The sequence below is a fragment of the Thunnus maccoyii genome, chromosome 18 (assembly GCF_910596095.1).
Source record: "Thunnus maccoyii chromosome 18, fThuMac1.1, whole genome shotgun sequence".
Lineage (NCBI taxonomy): Eukaryota > Metazoa > Chordata > Actinopteri > Scombriformes > Scombridae > Thunnus > Thunnus maccoyii.
The window spans coordinates 4,340,068-4,361,398 of record NC_056550.1 but is presented as its reverse complement, the minus strand read 5'-3'; the positions used below and the strand labels follow the sequence as shown (position 1 = coordinate 4,361,398).

General features: G+C 39.8%; 1 protein-coding gene across 1 annotated transcript; it reads right to left on the bottom strand.

Annotated features, from left to right (window-relative positions):
• Positions 1–1,090: 1,090 nt before the first annotated feature.
• LOC121884882 (retinoic acid receptor alpha-B-like) lies at positions 1,091–20,697 on the bottom strand. Its single transcript, XM_042393970.1, has 9 exons — positions 19,490–20,697; positions 7,995–8,149; positions 7,296–7,437; positions 6,561–6,721; positions 6,093–6,269; positions 5,738–5,942; positions 5,517–5,584; positions 3,941–4,031; positions 1,091–3,019 (listed from the first exon to the last, which is right to left on the bottom strand). Exons 1-9 carry the CDS (start codon positions 19,686–19,688, stop codon positions 2,751–2,753), a joined length of 1,467 nt encoding a protein of 488 aa, XP_042249904.1. The 5' UTR covers positions 19,689–20,697; the 3' UTR covers positions 1,091–2,750.
• Between the last annotated feature and the right edge of the window lie 634 nt (positions 20,698–21,331).

Here is a 21,331-nt window from a genome sequence, read left to right as displayed (position 1 = left end):
ATACAAACTGTGCAAGAAACTAATGAGGCCCACTAACTAATCAACAAGGCACAGTACAACGCCAAGACGTTCCATTTTCTCAACACTACATCGTCTTAACACGCCTGTAATTATTTGTATAATCATACATAACACAGCATCACATTACAGACGTTTTGGAGCGCAATAGATGTTCTGATCTTTAATTTAGGCGGTGAAGTGTTGAAATATTGAGCCGATAGGTGTGAAGAACAAGACCTTTGACAGACATATGCGGGGTGTATAACTTCTCCTTTCTTATAAACAGACCTCTCATTCTCGCTCTCACTTCAGTGAATACACTCACACACACACATACACACAGTATAGAGAATGTGTTACCAGCCTTGAGTTTAGCGTTTACCACATGCTGAATGTTTTATTTTAGACGTTTGTGCAGTGCATTGCTGACTATGTAGTGTTACTGCTTGAGCTTGCTCCTATGGAGATGACAAATCAAATTTTCAGTGGCACAGTTTGTCATGAAGCTTAGTATTACATATTTTTGAAGAGGTTTAGTTTTGTAGAACTTGTTGAACAGATTATGCAATTTTACTTTCAATTTGACAGTTCCAAAAGTAACTTGGAAACATGATTTAATGTAGAATATGAGGCTTCAGCAGTCTGAGTTAGTCATATCAAGTGGATATCTGACACATTTACAGTCTTTTTATCAAATTCCCTCTTTGTTTCCTCAGACAGTGGAGCTCTATGGCACAGAGGAATATGATAATATTAAAGAAATCGCCAGCATTATCCTTTAATATCAGTTTATAAAGTTGATGACTAATGTATTTACAAAATGGACTGACCTTGTATTGCTTTCCCTTTTATCTGCTCGGGCATTCATGTCATTATAATTAGCAGCTTCTTCCAATGACTGACAGTTTTTCATTTCTGTTTGTTTTGTACTTTTCTACATGCATGCACAAAAAAAAGAAACGTGTTGGACTGCAGATTTTGGATCAGTAGTACATATTCCTGGGTATTCTGATATAAGGTAACGTGTAAATATCAAAATAGATACAGCATTTCACAGGGAACACCAAAGAACACACACATTTTAGGATATAAGAAGAAAATCATACTTCTTTATTGAATTCCCTGTATTTTTTTTTATACTTTCCAATGAGTTTAAACCTTGCCATACATTAAAGAAGACAACACTGAAATTGGAGTTGCAAGATTGTACCTGACAGTAGAGATGTTGTAGTGAGGCAGTGGCACTGTGTAAACAGACTATGACAGTAAGTGGTGTAGACTGTAAAAACAAAATACAGCTTGAACATTTTGAGACACGTTTTGGCAGCAGCTGTCGTCACTGATGAAGCTCAAGAGATTTCCACATTATCTTCATTAAACCATAGAGTAAATCTGCAGGCTCTAGTGACACATATGGGGGGTGGGGGGTTGTTACCAGATGAGAACACCCAGTGAGGGGTGTTTGCACTCCTGGAATCACAGTTTGCTTTGGTTGAAATTGTCCACCAATAGGCAGACAATGCATTACTTTGAAATGAATAATTTGCTATGTTTCACAGTTTGTTGAGGTTGTTTGAGTTGCTGGAGCTGCATCTCAAAATGACTCAACTACATCTATTCTTACAAAGTGATACACAGAGAAATACATTTACTTTAAGCTATAAAAAAATCTCCAATTAACGTTTACATTTCTGTGATTGATTCCAGGTAATGAAAATGGAGTGAAGGATTATTATTTTTCCCTGATGTGTCTGTGAGGGGAAAGAAAGGAGAAGGCGGTGTGTGTGTGTGTGTGTGGGGGGGGAGGGGGGGTTGGGGATGAAGTCTTTACAGGGTCAGCTGCAAAAGGGAAATACAGTATATACACATGTACATTTAGGAAAATAACTTCTTCTATCAGCCCGTCTCAGTCCAACAACTTATTTCACAGCCTTTTTTATATACAATATATTACACATAATGATTTAGCATACTATACATGACTTTTCATAAGGGAAGAAATGTACAAGAGGAATCATCAACCTTCAATCTGTCAACGTGATCCTTCATTTCGCTTCACACACTTTGCAGGTCAGATTGTAAACCTCCCCCGGACTGAGCTTTCTAGTCTTGTTACTGAGAGGTCAATGGGATTCTGACCAGTAAGACACAGGTAGGTACAGCTAAATATCACTGGACTCTTCTGTCCATATACGGCGGGTTTTTGTCACAAACAAACAAAATTTGTCTAAAATAACTAAACAAAGTGGGGTAATGTCACTGATAACTTTATGTTTGACAAAAATAAAGCCAGATTCTGCATATAATTAACCTTTTAGGCATTATAAAAAGATTTTTAAAAAATGTGAAATCACGTTTTTTTGCATTTAATGTATAAAACCATGACATGTCAACAATGAGCAGCACGGTTTAAGCTACCTGCTCTCATTCATCGTCACACATCCTATCTGCAGCACTTGTATAAAGATATTTAGCCTTCCTCCTGGCATGCATACGGTTTAATTGATGTTGTGGACATCCACATGTTACCAGTAAAATCAACCCAGAGAGTTTATGGATTCAGACATTCAGACTCCAGAGATGAGTCACACTACTGTTCTGTTTGTCCTCCAGATTATCTGTTATTTAGGTGCAGTTTTTTTCTGCTTTCATTCTCTGTCAGTCTGCTGTGTGGATGGTTTTCTTGCAGTACCACATCGTGCCCACCGGGTGGTGCTGTGTGGAGCAGAGGTGCTGAGTGAGTGAGAGCTTCAGGTGGAAGGGGAGGGAGAGGGAGAGCAGGGCACGGGGCTCGGGCTGGGAGAGGGAACAGATTTGGGGGACGGATATGGATGACAGCTTCCTGGCACTGCTTCATCCTCTTCTTTGCTTCCTCCTCCTCCTCCTCTTCCTTTTCCTCCTCCTTTCCCTCCCCCGGCTCCGTGCCCCTCCAGTCCCTCAGAGTTCTCCAGCATCTCCTGGATGAGAGGAGGCATGGAGCCGGGAATCTCCATTTTCAGTGTGATCACTCGCTCTGCTCCTGGGAGAAGGAGGCAGAGAAGGAAATTTAAGGATAACAGAACAAGTCATTATGTGGGGATCTTCCATCATTAACCCTTTACTCTGCTTTTTATGAGACACATTCTCATAAGACAAAGAAATTTGGTGAAATCACCACAACAATACAGTTATCAAGTATTTACATTTACTTTGAAAATTAATTCAAAAACCTCCTTTTTGTTTTTGTGACATGACGAAGATGAAAATTGTATTTATTACCATAATTACCGTAATTGACCTGTTACTCCCACTTGAAAAGTGATCATACCATATATTCTCAAATAAAAGCTGGTGCTTCAGTAATAGCCAATACAAACAAATAAAGATGATAAATGACACTGAGGAACATTGAGTCGCTTCTTCTTTGCCGTTTTTTCAATCACTGTTAAGGAAGGAATCTCAGCACTTCCTGCACAGATGTTTCACATTAAAAGCTTTCAAGTGGCTCAAAATGCCACCGTCCCTTTCCTGTTCAACTTTTAATATGAAACATCTGCAGGAAGTGTTGAGTTTCATTCATTAACAGTGACTCAAAAGTGTATGCAATTGGAAATAATTAGTGAATAAAAACAGTATTGTGGTGTGAGTAATGAGTATGACATGACTGTTGTATCAACTGTACTGTGGAATTGACAGTAAACTGAATTTATCAAGACTAAATAGAGAAAGTGTTGAATTTGCAGTAACAGCAAACAGCATAACCTACATATAAAATGTGAGCAGGTCAGAAAACAAGGAGGAATCTTAATCAAATATGATGAAACACTAAAAACAGGAGAAATTAGGAGTAAAGTCGTATTTCTAACATGAGCCTGTTTCAAATAAAGACCTTCTCTCTGCAGTTGAGGTAAACCACATATGCACTTTCTCATGCATCTGCATCTGTGTGCATGTGTCTCACCCTTCACACTGATGCTCCTGAGGTCAGTAATCTTCATCAGTATCTTGGGGAACATACAGGGTTTCTCAGGTCTCCTTCTCCTCACATAGATCTACACAAACAGAGGTAAAAGTATTAGTTTCTCTGTATGAATGTTGGTTTGTCTTTTGTTTGTTTGTTTTTTTATGGGCCCAGTTGTCATTAATGTGCTTTGTGATTATAATACTATCTCTGTATTGTCATCAACCACTGGTGCTTGAGAGTATTAACACTTGTCTTCTGTTTTGGTCACTTTTCTACTTTGTCTCGTGTGTGTAATCTGTTTCTCTTTGTATAGCTAACAATGTATCTATTGATAATATTTAACTTCCTGTGTTTTAAAATCAAGTCTGTCATAATATGTCTCTCTCTGGCAGCAGTTGTAATTCTTTTGTTATGGTTACCACACCACTGCTGAGAGACCATTCAGAGGAAGCAGCATTAAAGGAGTCGTTCGCCATTTTGGGAAATACAGGTATTCACTTGCTGTGATGAATATGAAGCTATAGCCAACAACAGGTTAGCTTAGCTTAGCACATCGACTGGAGACAAGGGGAAGCAGCTAGTCTGGCTTTGTCCAAAGGTAACAAAATCTGCCTATCAGCACCTCTAATCAATCAATCTTATAATTTAATTCTTGTCAAGAAAGTGTAAATAAATAAGCATATTTCCCAAAAGGCTAACTATCCCTTTAAATAAGAATGGATTTGTTATTTTTGAATACTGTTTTGCTGTAGAGACAAAGTGCAATTAAGTCCTGCCCACCCTGGAGGGGAAAACAATTCATTGCTCTCTATTGACTTTGTATCAAGTGAAGGTGCCACTTGGTCACTTCTGTCTGCTAGCAAACAACAGAGAAATGTCTAAAAGCTGCTGTTTGGTGGGAAGCACAACCAACAGGGTAAAGAACCCACAACTAAGTTTTTATAAGCTGCCGAAGTGAAAGATCTGAGCCTTTAAGATGACAAAAGTAGATAACGTTACAGGGCTGTGTGTTGTGTGGTTGAAGACACAGACCCGACCTGAACTGCACAACTAGCATGCAGCTCTATGTTTACAACCTGTAGTCGCCATATCAGCTGTGAAAAGTGTCGTGCCAGCCTGTTATGTGGTGTGGTTTGCTATACAGTTGTGCTATCTCTACTGTAGATGTTGTCAGCCATTGCATTCATGCATTGCATCTTAACATATACAATGTAACAGATTTCAGCAAACACTATAAACTGCCTTTTCATCTCTGGTAGACATATGGTGCTAAAATAATCCTTTGTCATGCTGAAATATAATGTTTTTAGCTAGCTACAGGGATTTTGTTAGTATGTCAGCCCTTGCTTGCATATTATGGCACCAATTATTTTCCCCTCTGGTGGGCGTAGTTCTCGGGGTATGACACGTTGCACTCTGTCTGACATGAGTACATGTCTTTGTTATGGAACTGGTGGATGTCTTATTTTGGAATGAAACTTTTGACATTACTGCAAGGAAATGGTTTTAATGTAATAATAATAATAATATATATATATATATATATATATGTATGTATAATTAGATGTCCAACCTTCAAGGCTTCGAGCATTGGTTCCTGAAGAACATCCACTTTCTCTGACTCCTCCAGATCCTGACGGTCTGTGCGCACACACACACGCGCATACACAAATCACCCGACATTACGATGAGCCAATTAATACATTTTATTTAAAAAATCAATTAGGAAGAGCAGGAATTAAAATTGAACTTTTTTTCAGGCACATCTATACATATAAAAATCAAGTGCAGTACCTCCACAAAGCAGGCAGATGGCGCTGAGTAATCCTGTCTCTGCATCATCCATCTCCAGTGGGAGAAGCTGGTTGGCGAAGGAGAACACCAGATCCGTGAGCGGCCCGAACCCGGCATTGTGCATCTGGGTGCGGTTCAGAGTCAAACCGTCTGAGAAGGTCATGGTGTCCTGGTCTGGGGTGTAGCGAGTACAGATCCTCAGAATCTAGGAAAAGAGGAAGAGTCTTTTAAAGGATGCTCCCTGCTGTGCCATGTCTGTCCAGGTTACAGATGTGTGGAAGGCTTGTCTTGGTTATGGAATTGTTTAACGTGTGTGTGTGTGTGTTTCTGTGTGCAACTAAAGTAATAAGCTCACCAGTATGTCGAGGCAGGCGGCTTTGAGCAGGGTGATCTGATCAGCGATGGTTAATGTCGTGAAGCCGGGCAGCTGTTTGGCAAACTCCACTGTCTTAATGATGCATTTGGTGGAGAGTTCACTGAACTTGTCCCAAAGACTAACATCCAGAGCCACACGATGCTCTGCGCTGTTGTTCTGCAGGTTGGAGTCAGGTAAGGGATGGAAGGCAGAGAGACAAAGCAGCTCATTTATTTAACAGCTGTTTTTTTTAATGTAATTTTATGTTATTTCATTCACTTCAGAATTGTTTTGACTTCTGTGTTATAGAACATTATTACAGTCATTATTGAGTGAAATGTGCAAGACAATCATGTAATCGACTGAATGATTCATTTATAAAATACAAAAGGAAACACAAATGCAAATTCATTCATGTTTGCGTGTGTGAGTCTCAGTCATAAAAAGCTGTGGTGTCCGTGTTAGTACCGTGGTGTATTTTCCCAGCTGACAGAGGGAGGGAAAGGTGTCCTGATGCGCTCGGCGAACACGCTCAATCATCTGCTCTGTGTCTGCTGACAGGACGTAGACCTCTGCCTCCACCTGCCTCTTCTCTTCCTTCTTCTTCTTCGTTCTGTCGTTACGCACCACTGCCGGTGGAGGTAAAGATGGCAAGATTTAACTCAGATGCTTCAAACTTTTAGTTGCCTAAATGAGCTGTAATCCATATTGATTGTTTATCATCTCTTTTTAAGTATAAAAAGGCTGCTCTCCCAAGGCTTTCTTCTTGTGATGAATAAAGTAACAGGAATATTTCTTTATGCTTTCCATTGGCTTGTACTTGTAGATATAATTGTAAATGTCCACTTTTAAACTGCTAGGATTTGAAAAAGCAGGAGGCTGATTATTGCAAGTTAATGGTAGAGTTTTGTGGGACATGTGTAAAATATAAAATGCCACCAGAGGGAGACAAATATCAAGGTTAAAATACATCAAATGTAAAATGTAGAAGCTTGAACTGTATGACCTATGCTTGAGGTATAGAAGTCACTTGTGTCACTGTGCTCTGTTCTGCTTTTATTATATTGTGATTACAAGGTTATTAATACATTTTCACTGTTTGCAGTAAAGTGGATTTTTTAAGAAGCTTCTCCTTTTCCACACTTTTCTCCACAAACACACACAGACACACAGGATGACAGTGGATCTTTATACTGTACTCACACTCCTTGGACATGCCGACGTCGAGGCATTTCTGCAGTCGACAGGACTGACACCTGTTCCTCGTCACTTTGTTTATGACACAGACTTTGTCTCGGTGACATGTGTACACCATGTTCTTCTGGATGCTCCTCCGAAAGAAACCCTAAACAAACAAAGACATTGAGGCAATGACTGGAATACAGTTACAGTGGGAGAGGAGGGACTGAACAGAAAATGTGAAGGTGTTGTGTGGCATTTGAACCAAAACTGTTCCATCCACAACTATCATAACTACCACAAACACAGTGGATGAGTGAGCTTATCTATTTAAAATGCTTTAAGTAAAATCATTTGTTTGAGTAAAGAGTGAGTGATTTAGATGATGGACCGCTGGTAGCAAGTCAGTTCATGGTCTAACAGGACATGAGCTTGACTACAAGCTAACAAAAACCCACACACTGATATTAAAGCAGATACTAATTGCATGCACAGATTCTTTATGTGTGGGTAGGATTAGATGAAGCAAAGAGGCTTACAGATCCTAGAGGAGGTGTAAAGGTCACGGCCTCTACTCTGACCCAATATGCAAATAATCGGTAGTCTCACGCTCTGTTTCTAGCGGCAGCCTGCATCTGTACAGTTACCCAGAGTGAGTGTTGCAGTGTAGTGTATGTTTGTCGGGATTGTGTGTTTAGCTCACGCATATGTTTAGCTGTGTACCTTGCAGCCCTCGCAGGCGCTGACTCCATAGTGGTATCCTGAAGATTTGTCCTGACATACAAAGCAGGGCTTGTAGACACGGGGTGGAGGTGGTGGTGAGGGGGGGCTGGGGACCAGCAGGTCCTCCCCCGAACTCGTGCTCTCAGTCTCTATTGCTGCAGCAGGAGACAGAGGGAAGGAAAACAGGGAGATTTAGATTTAGTCAGACTGCAATTACAATGCATTTTTGCTAAGAAATCAGTATCTGTGCTTTGTATTTGATTGAAGCTGTGTTAAGATTTGGACACATTTTTTATTGTATTCATTTATCTGCAGCGACAGTGTCCTCTAGTTTTGGTACCATTTCAAATGGTGATGGTACAAGACTGAATCATGGATGCAGGTAAGCTAGTGATCAATGATAAATGCAGCATCAGCACTGAAATTCAGCTCTTTTGTAAATGTCTGCTGTAAAAAAAAAAAGGTTTGCACAAGTTGTCGGAGGAGCCGATTACTTAATTAGCGGAGAAGGGTGACCGTCCTGTTTGTTGCTTTCATCTTGAGCATTTTCTACAGATGATTGTATTTACTATTAAAGCAGATGACCTACACATACAACAGATAATACTATAGTGCTTTTTGGGGACTATGCTTTTAATGTCAAAATTGACTCAGGTTGAGTATATTTTGGACACCAACTGCCCTGTTTGTCTTGTTAGCTGTATCATAAATAAGCTAACTGAAAGCCAGCTTTTTATTTTGAATTATCTTGTTATTTCTGAAACAGGATAGTCATCATGTCATCAGTTATGTGTTACAATGTTTTTTTTCCCCCAATTAGAGAAACATTGATAAAAATGTTAGACCTGAGACCAGATGCATAAACGATGTGTGTGCACAAAAACCATGCACACGCCATTTCCAGCACATGAAATAGTATGGTGCGCACATAAACGGCACAGGATGTATGGTGAGAATGTGTGCTCCTCACAGACCAGGCCTACGCACGTTTTTCTAAAGTGATCTGGGGGTTATGTGATGATGTGGAGATGGAATAGAAGATAAGAATCTTAACGTTTGTTTAGTTTGATAACCAGCTGCACTAATTGTGTAACCTTTTTTTGCGTTTACAGAGATTTATAAAATGCTAATCAAAGGCACATTTACAAACGTAACATTGATTAATTACTTTGTGTGATTAATAATATCATTCTTTTAATCTACATAGGAGTCAACATTTTATTGTGCTTTTAATATTCTTTTTATTTTATCCTTAGTTGTGTCACACATTATTAAGTTTGGATATGTGCACTACAAACTAATCATTGATTATATTTCTGAGATATCACTACTGATGATGGTTTACAGGTCCATGTGATGATTAATGATATGGATGCTATCAAGAGTCACACAGCTGTTCCTAATAGTCACGTGTAATGACAGCTGTTCTTCTGTTAGAGAACCTTGCTGGTGCAACAATCGGTGAAACAGCATTTCTTCCTTCTGGTTTCTTTCTTTTAGTCATGAATCTACACAGAGTTTTGTGTATCTGGCCCCTTTATTTGGCTCCTAGATTTATGTATGTTGTACCTGTGGATGGTGTCTACAGCTGGAATGAATATCATTTTCCATGGACTTTGGAGCTGATTGACTGCCTAAATATGGCTTCTGGACCACCCGTGTTTGAAAACTATATCTCATTGATCTCTGTTTCTCAGAGGACGATATAGATTATTCATTACACAGTGTGGGTTATCATGGGTCATTGTGTCTAGGGACATATTGCTGGCTGAACAGGGTTTACCCACTTTTTTCTGTTTGTTGGTTTTGTTAATTGGTTTCATATTGTCTTGTTTTTTGTCCCTCCTATGAAGGGAGTTTCTCTGTGTTCATATGAGTCACTGTCATTGTGGATATTGGTATGTTACTTGATTTTAGGGGTTTAACGGTACACAAAATTAATGGTTCGGTATGTACCTCGGTTTTGTGGTCATTGTCTGGTACAATCTCAGCAGATTCAGCACGTTACAGCAGGAAAAAGCACATTTTGGTCTTTTATTTTGAAAAATGTAAACATCCAACAATTGCTCACTGACCATAAATATTACTGAAACAATTTAATTGTGCTGCAGTGGAAAAGGAAAACAACCTTTCTGTTTCTTGAAAGGAGTCAGGACACCTGGTGACAGCTGTGCTTTGCTGATTTATGGTCTAACTGTATATAAAGTAGCTGAAACTAGCTCCGCCTCCAGCAGCTACAACGGTAACATGCTGCTCTAACACTGATGCATTAATAATCTAATGATGTCATATATAATAATATATCAGTCAGAGGGACCAAACCACTACTTTTACTGCCACACTTTTTAACTAAATTTTTCTCTCCCAGAACTGGTTCTTATGACATGCTGTCTGACCATGTCAGAAATCAAATGTTTTTATCATTCTGAACGGCTTCACTCGAAGGCGGATTGAAAAGCCAACTGTCACAGAGTGGGGAGGGGGACGGGGAGACGCAGTATTGTTTCACTACAGAGATAACAGAGCATATTTTAATAATAGTGTTACAATCTGTCAGTGTTATGGGTCTCTCGTTTGTCATTCTGATGGCAGCGACACTACAGGGTAACCAGGGTAACCAGGCTAATTTGGCTAAGGTGGCTAGCTTACATGCATGCTACATGGATGTATTAGTGGTGCACAGCCAAAATGTTCCAGGTGGGACTCACGCTCTAGGATTATTGTTCTGCACATCAGAGTAAGTGTATCATTAAACTATTTTGACAGTAATTGTTTGGGTCACAGAGTATACCAAACCAAGGAAAGTCACGTACCGAACCAAACATCCTGTACCGAGTGGTTCGGGACAAATAGGCATACCGTTACACCCCTACTTGAGACTAGATATCACCTTAGATTTTGGATATTGTAATATCCTGATATGGCATAAGTGTTTTTCCTGGTTTTAAAGGCTGAATTACAAGATGGAATTTTCCGAACTTAACAGACTCTTCTAGCTGTTCTATTATTTGCTTTTACCCACTTATTCATTGTATCAACATTACCGATGATTATTTATCGTAAATCTCATTGTGTAAATATTTTGTGAAAGCACAAATAGTCATCCCTACAATATTGTTGCAACATCGATAGCGTGGTATTTGATCCAAAATATTGTGATATATGATTTTCTCCATATCTCCAAGCCCTAATGAAGTTCAGTTTACTCACAGTTGTATAATTATCTTCTGTGGCTCTGGAGGATCTTTCAAATGTCTGAAAAAAAATAACCCTGATGATGTCATTAGTGTGCCACATGAATGCCACATTCATGTCTATATAGGATAGATGGTAGCGATGGGAAAGATTCAGTCATCAGACAACTCAACACCATCGTATGAGTTGTGAGGGTTAAAAATACTGCACATTGAAAATGTAACACTATATCCATTATATCTGGGTTTAATTGCAATGACTGACAGACTTTGGCTGAAGTGAAGGGTCTGTACTTGCTACATTTTCAGAAATTTCCATATTGTGAAGCATCACATGGAATGAATTGGAGATTTCAAAAAGTCTGAGCTTCCCAGTCGTCATTACAACTAAGAAGTTGATGTGAACGCTATTTACAAATCGAAATTTCGTAATTGCGATAACGCTGATATGAAATGAACGTTGCATAATCAAAGGCACTATTGAGCTGCATTATGGGAGTTGTTAGATGCAGTGTTTTTGAAGTTTGATCCATACTAGAGACTAAAAGTCAGAATATCTCGGTGTCTGTTCCTCAAATTCATCATGTATTGATTGTGTGTGGTGAAAATAAAGGTGATCTGATGGGTCTGGTATTAGTATGAACCAGACTTTGTGAAAATACGGACCCTTTGTGCACCGTGGTTATGTTCTAACTTTTCAACCACAACATCCTGCCTCTAATTCTGTGTCCGGGCTTATTCTGTCAAAGCGCTTGTTTTATTTTTGTTCAGAGACCTGGCAAAGATACACTGTGACACATTTTAAGGTCACGACCCTTCAGATTAAGAAACCAGGGCCATCCACAACTCCTCTGCTTCTCTCTTTCTCACTCTGCCTCCTCTAACCTCTAACCTAACACTCTCACACTCACACTCACACTCACACACTCACACTCACACTTACACACACACACACACACAAACACACACACACTTACTTCTACCCTCCCCCTGCTTTAGTAGCCATACCAGACATTCCACTATGGAGGAGATTCAACTCCCCTCTACTGGCCTGCTCTGTTTACATAGAGAGGGAGAGAGACAGAAATAAAGAGAAGATATCCTCCTCCTCCTCTGCCATCATACCATCCCTCCATCTTTCTTTCCCCCTCTTCATCTCTCCTCTATTTGTCTTTGCTCTCTTCTCACTGACACACTAGCCAACAGTTCCCTAAAGCACTGTCTGACCTCTTTTAAACTTCCCTCTGTTCCTCTCCCCCTCTCTCTTCTCCTATTTCCAAGTGTCTCTTATTCTGTTTTCATCTGTGCGTTCGTTGATCTCTTTCTATTGCTTCCCGCTTCTGCTTTAGTGTGCAGGACATGACGCAGGCGGCAACATGTCCAAACAAAACTGTGACCACAGTTCACTGGTTTTTTGGTTTAATAATCATGAATGAAATGATGTCTTAATAATATGTTTTGTGGCTTTTCATGAGTCTTGGGAACAAGACTAAGGCAGTTCAGGTCTGATGGGATGTCTGGTGTTGAAAGAGTCCCATGTTTGCAACTGAATAGTGTTCATGCAGAGTGCTGTATTACTACATAGCTGGTCATTTGAGAATTCAAAATACTTTGTATTGACATTATCATGCTATATCTATTAAATACACCAACTCAGACAAATAGTTTCCCAGTCATATTTATGACTTGGACATTAATGTGAACGCTATTTACAAGTTGGAAACTGTAAATTACAATAACTCTAATATGGAATGAACACGACGTGTTTCCAAATTCACTGCCTGTGTATGACATAGTGCGCTATATTATCAGTGCATTATACTGTCCACCATTTCATGTGTCCAAATTGTGAGTGTAAAATTTATGCACATATTAGTTCCCTCAAAAAAGAAACAAAAAAACAGCGTCCATGGTATGTACATTACTTTCTGCCTACAATCCCATAATGCAATGTGGCACATTTTATTGATGTGAAAATGCTGTATGACCCTACACCTGTCAGTGATGACGCAAAATGATGATGATTCAAATGGCTCCCAAATCTCACTTCACTGCTTTTATTTGCATCTATTATGTAGGGAGTAGTGAATGAGTGAACGAGGACGTGATTTCAGACACAATCTTAGAGTCTACAGCTGTGTGCAGCTGTGCTAAGGCACACTGTTAATGTCAAGCTAATGTCAGCATGCTAACATGTTTACAATGACAATGCTAACATGCTCCCATGAAATTTCATGGCACTCATTCCAGTAGTTGCAATTTTTCTGTCTGGACCAAAGAGGTGGACCAACCATCGTCACCATCCCCAGAGCCAAGCTAACCTGCAGCCTGCAGTCAGACCAGCTGCCAGCTGGATGTTAATGTATAACTATGGCTTGGTGTATTAGTCTTCAATCAGTGGCCACCTCCTCTGCTTCTGTTATCACTGTCAGGATCTGTATCTCTAAGCTTTCCCAAGGTGAAGCGGGAAGGTCAGCTTTATTGTCATTATATAATACAGGATTACACAATAGACTGCAATTGTGGAAGCATGTCATTGTACTGTATGCATTTCAAAGAAACTGAGTACTGTACACAATATGAACTATATACAAACATTGTGATGACACCTACAGCTGCAGCTGCCTTACATTTGTCAAGGACAAAACTGTGACTGTAACCAACTATATATATTCAGAGCAGAAAGAAAAGTAAGAGCATAAAAGTCAAACGTAAATCTTAATATTAGCCTACATTAATTACAACCACTGGGTTTAGCCCAGCTAGGTCTACAACTAACAATGCATAGTTACAGCCTTTCAAGTCTGGTTCGTCCTTGTTCCTGGCCTAGACAGTCCACCCTCAGATCAGTTTAATTCAATTCCAATAGTGACAATGTTAGATGTTAGCCAGTGCTGGGGTAAGCTGTGTACCAAATCTTATGTAAAATACCATTAAATGGTGTCCCCAGGCAGTCCTGGCTTTATGCCAGCCAACAGTTCCTGAATGAAGAGCATGTTATATCAGCTTCGACTCCAGTCTCTAATTACTATTCTGAATTCTCCTCCCTAGACAGTTAACAAGGTGTAGACCAGAGGTCTTGAACATCATTTTTGTGGCTACATTGCTGAGCCACATTATGCACAGCGTATATGTAATTTTATATCATAATATCAATATATATCATAATATAGTACATTTTCTTAAAAAAATTCAATTATGAGACCATTTATAGATAAAATAACTAGATGGGAATATCTGTTTTAGTCCAATGAAGAGATTTATACCTGACCACATTGATACTACAATCCTATAAAACCAAAACTGCTATAAAGCAGTCACTGCTCCTTGATTTGCCCACACTGGCCTAATACAGCCAGAGAGGTAAAGGAATAGTTACCATAATCTCAGAATGTGGTCAGTAATCTAACTTCACCTGTACACTTTTCAATTTCCTGTGGTGACATTATGTGGGAGCAGGATCTGGAGTTGATATTAGAGCTAGAGCTACAAGTCAATTAATTGATCAGTTGATCAAAAGAAAAATTAATGTGCAACTATTTTGATAATAAATACATTGTTTCATTCACTTTTCAAGCAAAAATGCTTCCAGGTTCAAAGATGTGAGAATTCATTGCTTTTCTTGGTCTTACATCATAATAAATTAAACGTTTTTAGGTTGAGGACTATTTGGTGGACAAAACAAGGCATTTGATGACGGCTAGGATTTTGTGCTGGGCATTTTTCATTTAATTTAAATTTTTGTTTCTAATAATTGTACTTTAGTTATACACAAGCCTATATTTGATGCATGTTACTTTTCCCCTCTACAACCTTCCTTGTGTCTCTTGTAAATCACATCTGCGCTATGTTTACGCCTACGTTTTAGACACGAGAAGCGGGCAGCTGCTGAGAATTTTCCCTGCTAAACTGCAAATTGTGTGACCTTACTAAGCTCGGCAGAAGAAAACATAATCGACTGTGATCCTCCCTTAGGTTCCTACACAATGAGGAGAGGGGCGCACCTTCCAAACACTTGCACATATGACACATAAACTGCGGCTCCTGCCTGCTGTGTCTGTTTGATAAATACGGCATGTTTGGGGTGGAATGGATCACATCTGCACCTAAAAAACTGGTGCAAAAACATGTTTTGCAAAAAAAAGTGTTTTTATAGTTCCGACAACACAAACAGAGTCATAAGTCAATCTCAGAGGTTGCATTCTCCCGGTTTTGTGAAGAACAAGGTGTGGCAAATTTATGTATTAGATACATATTTAATTAACATTGCATATCTTCTGTGGTTCAAGATAATTATTTCTACTATGTATACTGAACCTGAACCTTGGCTAAAACATTTCTTACAGGATGAATTAATTATATCTTATATCATTTTCAGGCGGTGTTTTGCATGTGTACTGGGCGGCTGTGTCATTTAGGTAAATGAAAGTATTGGATTGGCCTTAATGTCAGCAATATTAAAGGACTAGAAAAAACAGTTGATCGGGACATCTCTACTGTACATGGTATATAAGAGAAGACTTGGGCGCATTGTTTAAATCTGATCGACTTGCCAACAAGTCATGAACAGAAATAGGGCTGCAACTACCAATGATCTTGATCACCAATTCAACATTTTATCTATAAAATGTCTGAACATAGTGTAAACGGCTGTTATAATTTCCCAGAGTCAAAGGTGAAGTCTTCAGATGTCTTGTTGTGTCCGACCAGCAGTCTACAACCCACAGATTGGTAGACTAGTTTACTGTTCAGAAAAGCATTAAATCATCACATGACAATGTTTGGTATTTTTGCTTTCAAAAATGACTAAAACAATTATTCTTATCAAAACAGTTGCTGATAAATTTTCTCTCAATAAACTAATCAATTAATGACTAATCGCTGCAGCTCTAAACAGAAAAATGCAAAGTAAACAAAAATGGCAACAACAAGCTTTAGCTCTGTAGCAGTTTTATTGACGCTGTATTGAAGTTTTACTGATGCCAGCAATGTGAGCGTACTCTGAATTAGAAATTGGTACGACTTAATAGCGGTCAAGCTTAATATCATTCTCTTTCTTCTTTATATCCTGTGTCTAATAAATACAAAAGATGTGAAGATGTGACATGAGAGAAGAAATCCCTGCAGTAGAATGTAGACAAAGACATGCAATGCCAGAGGACTCTGTCAAGAACGAATGAATTAATAACCAGCTTTCCACTGCCACTCTTTTTGCTTTTATCTGATGGCAGTGTGATCCCACACACACACACACACACACACACGCAGATATAAAGACATCTATTAGATACAAACACTGACACGCAACCAACCTCCACCCTTTTCACACACTCACACTCAGGTCAAACTTGGTCAGTATACCCACACATTCCCAGACAAACTGTGAGTGTGAGTGAATGTGTGTGTGTGTGTGTGTATGTGCGTCATTGTGTGTGTCTCCTACAGACAGAAAGAGAGGTCATTCAGCGCAGAGAAGTGATGACTGGGCAGCTGACACAGGAAAGAAAGAGGCAGATAGAAGGAGAAATAAAGAGAGGGAGAGATGTAGGTCACTTCCCAATTGTCAGTGAGTCATTGCTCTGGATCACACCCAAACACATGCACGCACGCACACACACACACACACACACACACACACACACACACACACACACACACACACACACACACGCGCGCACGCACACACACACACACACGCAGAGTACACCACTATCCCCCAGCCACTGCTTGCATGTCACTGGGGCAGTCGCTGAATGTGTGTGTGTGCCTGCGTCTGTATACGGCCTTTGACCTTTGAACCTTTTTGACACTCTTCATTCCAGTCACACACACACACACACACACACACACACACACTCTGAGGGCAATCCTCCCTATCTTTACAGCTTTAATTTATGAGCACTCCTCTCTTGCTTCTATACGTCTCTCTTTTCCTCTGTTTCTCGCAGGCCAACGGGAGTCCACTTTGCACTCTCTCTCTCTCTCTTTATGACTTAAACTCAGTTGTGCAAGGGCCCTGTCATAATGACATCACCACGTCATCACCCTTGGGTTACGGTCTGACTCTTGGGCTGACTGTGTCTAACATGTGACACTGGGGTGGAGCGGCACTGTCATTTCACAGCAAGAAGGTCCTGTGTTTGTGTGTTGGTCTTGTTATAGACCTGCAACCTGTCCAAGGTGTACCACACCTCTCAGCCAATGCATGCTGGGATTTCTACCTGCCCCCCACCATCCTGCATATGTTAAGTAGGTATAGAAAACTGCTGTATGGAAATATCTGTCTTTATCACAGTTAGCTCTCAAAGCTCAATATATTTTTGAAATGTGCTCATAGCACCGGATATCAAAAACTTCCCTGTAAGCTGGCGTTAAACGTCTGGTATTGTTTATTTTCATTAGATAGTTCCTGATTTAAATCATAATTTTACCAATTTTGGTCTTTTATTTTATTTAGGCAAAGTTCTTGTGCGGCTGCTCGTGTTACAACAACTTGTAAGATTTGAGAGATTTGCTTCTTTCATTAAATGAAAAAGGAAAAAAAAAACAAAACATGTTTATGTTCCTCACAACAAAGTATGATAAATCCTATGGTTTTGGTAAACGCAGATCATTTTGGCAACAGTATTTCCAAACTTTCAAACATGGTACACTGATACAGCTCAAATATCCTTTATTGTGAAATCATGGAAATGATCGCTACATGCCAAATGATAACCACATACAAACACATACTAATGTTTTTTAACATTAGGATTAGTTATTAGAATAATTAGTGTTACCATTAATATAACATATTATTAATATGTGTAGTATTAATTGTATAGTATTTATATTCTCTTTTATTGTCTTGGTTTTATAATGCCATATAAATACCCTGTTTTATTAAAGCCCCTATGTTTAGGATGTTAAAATGTCTGACTTTCCAACCAGGGACACTGAGATAAATGGGCTTTGCACCAATTTTCACCAGGTTTGTCTCACTTTTTCTGATTATGCCATAATTATTTGAAAAGTGCCATAATCACATAAAAATTCCCCACACAGGGGGCTTTAATAATCATCAATTATATTATTATTTGTAGTAGTAGAATACTTTTTGGAAAGCATGCCCCTTCATTTCTAGTTAATTCAATTAGAAGTCCACATAACCCTTCTAATACTATGCTCACTGTGTGATTTTATCAGTTGTGTTGTGTAAAATGGTATCTAACTCACAGAAGCTGTGACATGTTTAAAACCATCCATATATTATAAGTCAGTGTGGTTTATGTTGACAAGCTGTAAATGCTGTGAGCTCATTCCCACCCAGTGAGAAGCACTGAGCTGGAGCTCAGGAAGGGCTAGGTTTGGTAAATGAGTGCAGGCAGCTGCTGACCTACTGAGGTCACTCCATTCAAAACATGAACCAAACCCTTGAGTTATAATACACAGTGAAGACATACAGCTACACTGACAACCTGATGGAAAATTTCTCAGGTAACATCATCACAAGCACAAACACTTCTACAAAGGTGGGTCAGCTTGACCTGAGTTCAAAATAGCAGCATCTGTCAAAAAATAAGGGGTTTGTCAACATGAGATGAATAAAATTGGCTAAGGAAACAGCTTACACAGCTACACTATTTGGTGTATATAATTATTATAAACATGCCAACACATAGAAAGTGCATCAGCAAAGAGGAACAGCAGTCACAAGCTGAAACTAACCAACAGCGTTCTCATGTACAGTATTCACAATGTGCAGAATGAAGACATGCAACCTAAAAAGACTCACCTTGTAGCAGTTTAGTTACTTCAAAGTTAAAGTTCATTATTATACCCTGACATTATTCATTCATCTGGTCAATCATAATGTTCAAAAATATAAAACATTCCATCTCAAAATATTCACTTGACTTAAATAGTGAGGATACCAACAGTACAGTAAAACAAACTCACACATGGTGTGAGGAACTAAAATACAGAGTACACAAGAAATGAGGCTAGTTGAGTAAAAGTGAGTGAGGCTGCATATTGTTTGGATTAGTGGAGTGTAGTCTAGTTAATAAGAATATGAAACTAAAAGGATTGCAGGGTAACTAATACTGAAAGAAGAGGCTAGGACGTATCCCACCTGGCATCCCATCCTCAAGCTGACAACAAATATCACAGCATAAACAAGGGTTCAAACCGCCTGCAGCCCCTTTTTCTATTTTTATTTTTGTAAGTTAGATTATATACACTGACTTATGGTGGTGTACCCTGTAGTTATTTTGTTCACAAGTCCAAAATGGCAAATAATTTTTCAATGGGACTCACAGTGGCTGGATCCGCTCCAGTGCCTGCCGGTCACCAAGGACCCTCCGAACGGCCGCTGGAGTCCTCCTACACCGGACAGGAGTCCCTTCTCCGGCCCGAGCCCCGGGGGTCTGTGGTAGTAGTCCATGCTCAGAAAAGAGCCGGGGCTGGGGCTGCTGGGGCTGGGGCTCAAACCCACAACATCCACGCTTTCGTACATCCCCGGGAGGCGCGTTTGATCTCTTTGTACCAAACAGAGAAAAAAAAAGATCAAAGCGTCCTGGACGGCGAAGAGAGAAAGAGGAAGGGGAGGGAGGGAAGAGTTCACATCTTCATAACAGACTGATGGGAAGAGGAGGAGGAGGAGGAGGAGGAGGAGAGAGAACGAGGGATGACCGGTCGCTGTGACCTTTCAGCCCTTGGAGCAGCACAGCTTGCTGTCAAACTTTGCCTTCCGTTATGTCGTTTAGCACGAACGGAGCTAGTTTAGATGACAAAATACACGTTGTCGTCTTCTTTGCCGTCTTTTTTTTCAGTCACAATGCTACAAGTGCCACAAACTTAACTGTTGTACTGAAGGAGTTCGAGCCCTCGTTACTTTGTAGCACAAATTGTAAAAAGAGAACAACCACAAAAAGGAAACAGTGTGGCGTTACATTACTACTCCGACACACATGTGGCGTCTCCTCTGTTCTGTACAGGTTTTACGTCGGTATCGTTACCAGCCTTTCCTCTGCGTTTACAGAGTAGCTAAACTGTTTCTATCGCTAGCTGTTCCTTGTAGCCAGCCAGGCGAACAGTACATTTTGTAGACAGTCTATTCCTTAATATGACAACCAGCAGTGTTTGTCGTTAAACCCGTGCATGCCGTAAATGAATGTGTCTCACACCGAAAAGTAAAGGGGTCCAGTCGGTGAAAACGCGCTGCTCCGGTCGCTCCGGTTCACAGAGTCCAAGCGTCCACAACAGAAAAACATACAGTCCCGACACATTAATGCTGAATACGCGCTGTCATATGACTCTGAAGTTGCCGCTCTGTGTCCAAGTAGCAGAATATCAGAATAATATCAGGTAAAATTGCCGGCGGTGAGGTACGTCGAGGAGAATCCGAGACAGTCGGGGTTTGTGCGCCTCTTGTTGCTAGTTGTTGAGGGTCCAGCAGCGATACAGGCAACAGTGTCCTGTGGTAACCTCCGGTCTGTACCCGGCGGCCTCTCTCTCTCTCTCTCTCTCTCTCTCTCTCTCTCTCTCTCTCTCTCTCTCTCTCTCTCTCTCTATCTCTCCGGTTTGATGAGTGACACCAGCTGCGCACGAGCTCCACCTACCTGTCCCTGCGCGTGCCTCCATGTTTCCTGCCAACTGTCACAATGTGGCTAAACAAATAAACGAATAAAATAACTTTCTAGCACTCTTTGTATTTTGTACTAATAATACTGTAACACTGTCATGAATATTGGCCACTAACATTACCTTATCTCAGTAGCCTATTACACTCTGTAGTACTATCACACCTCATATTCCTGTATTATTGCATACCTGTATATGTACTTAAATACTTACATACTTACCTGTATAGCACATTACCTGTAAATACTATATATAAACCTGTTAGTAAGTGCTGTATTTGGGCACAGTTTTGAGGTGCATGTACTTTACCTGAGTATTTCCATTTTATACTTTACACTTCAACTACAATATATTTCAGAGGGAAATATTGTAATTTTACCGCACCACATTTATTTGACAGCTGTAGTTACGAGCATTAAAAACTAACATTTTACATACAAACTGTATCATCAGCATATAAAACACAACACATTATTTTAGGTTAAATATGCAGAATGGTTATGAGGTCCACCTTTA

Excerpts from the sequence above, each read along its gene's own strand:
- LOC121884882 (XM_042393970.1), bottom strand. The coding sequence starts at position 19,688 with ATGTACGAAAGCGTGGATGTTGTGGGTTTGAGCCCCAGCCCCAGCAGC. Across the intron at positions 6,722-7,295 it reads CGTCGGCATGTCCAAGGAGT|TGGTGCGTAACGACAGAACG; the intron begins GTGAGTACAGTA and ends CTCCACCGGCAG. Across the intron at positions 5,943-6,092 it reads CCGCCTGCCTCGACATACTG|ATTCTGAGGATCTGTACTCG; the intron begins GTGAGCTTATTA and ends CTCTTTTCCTAG.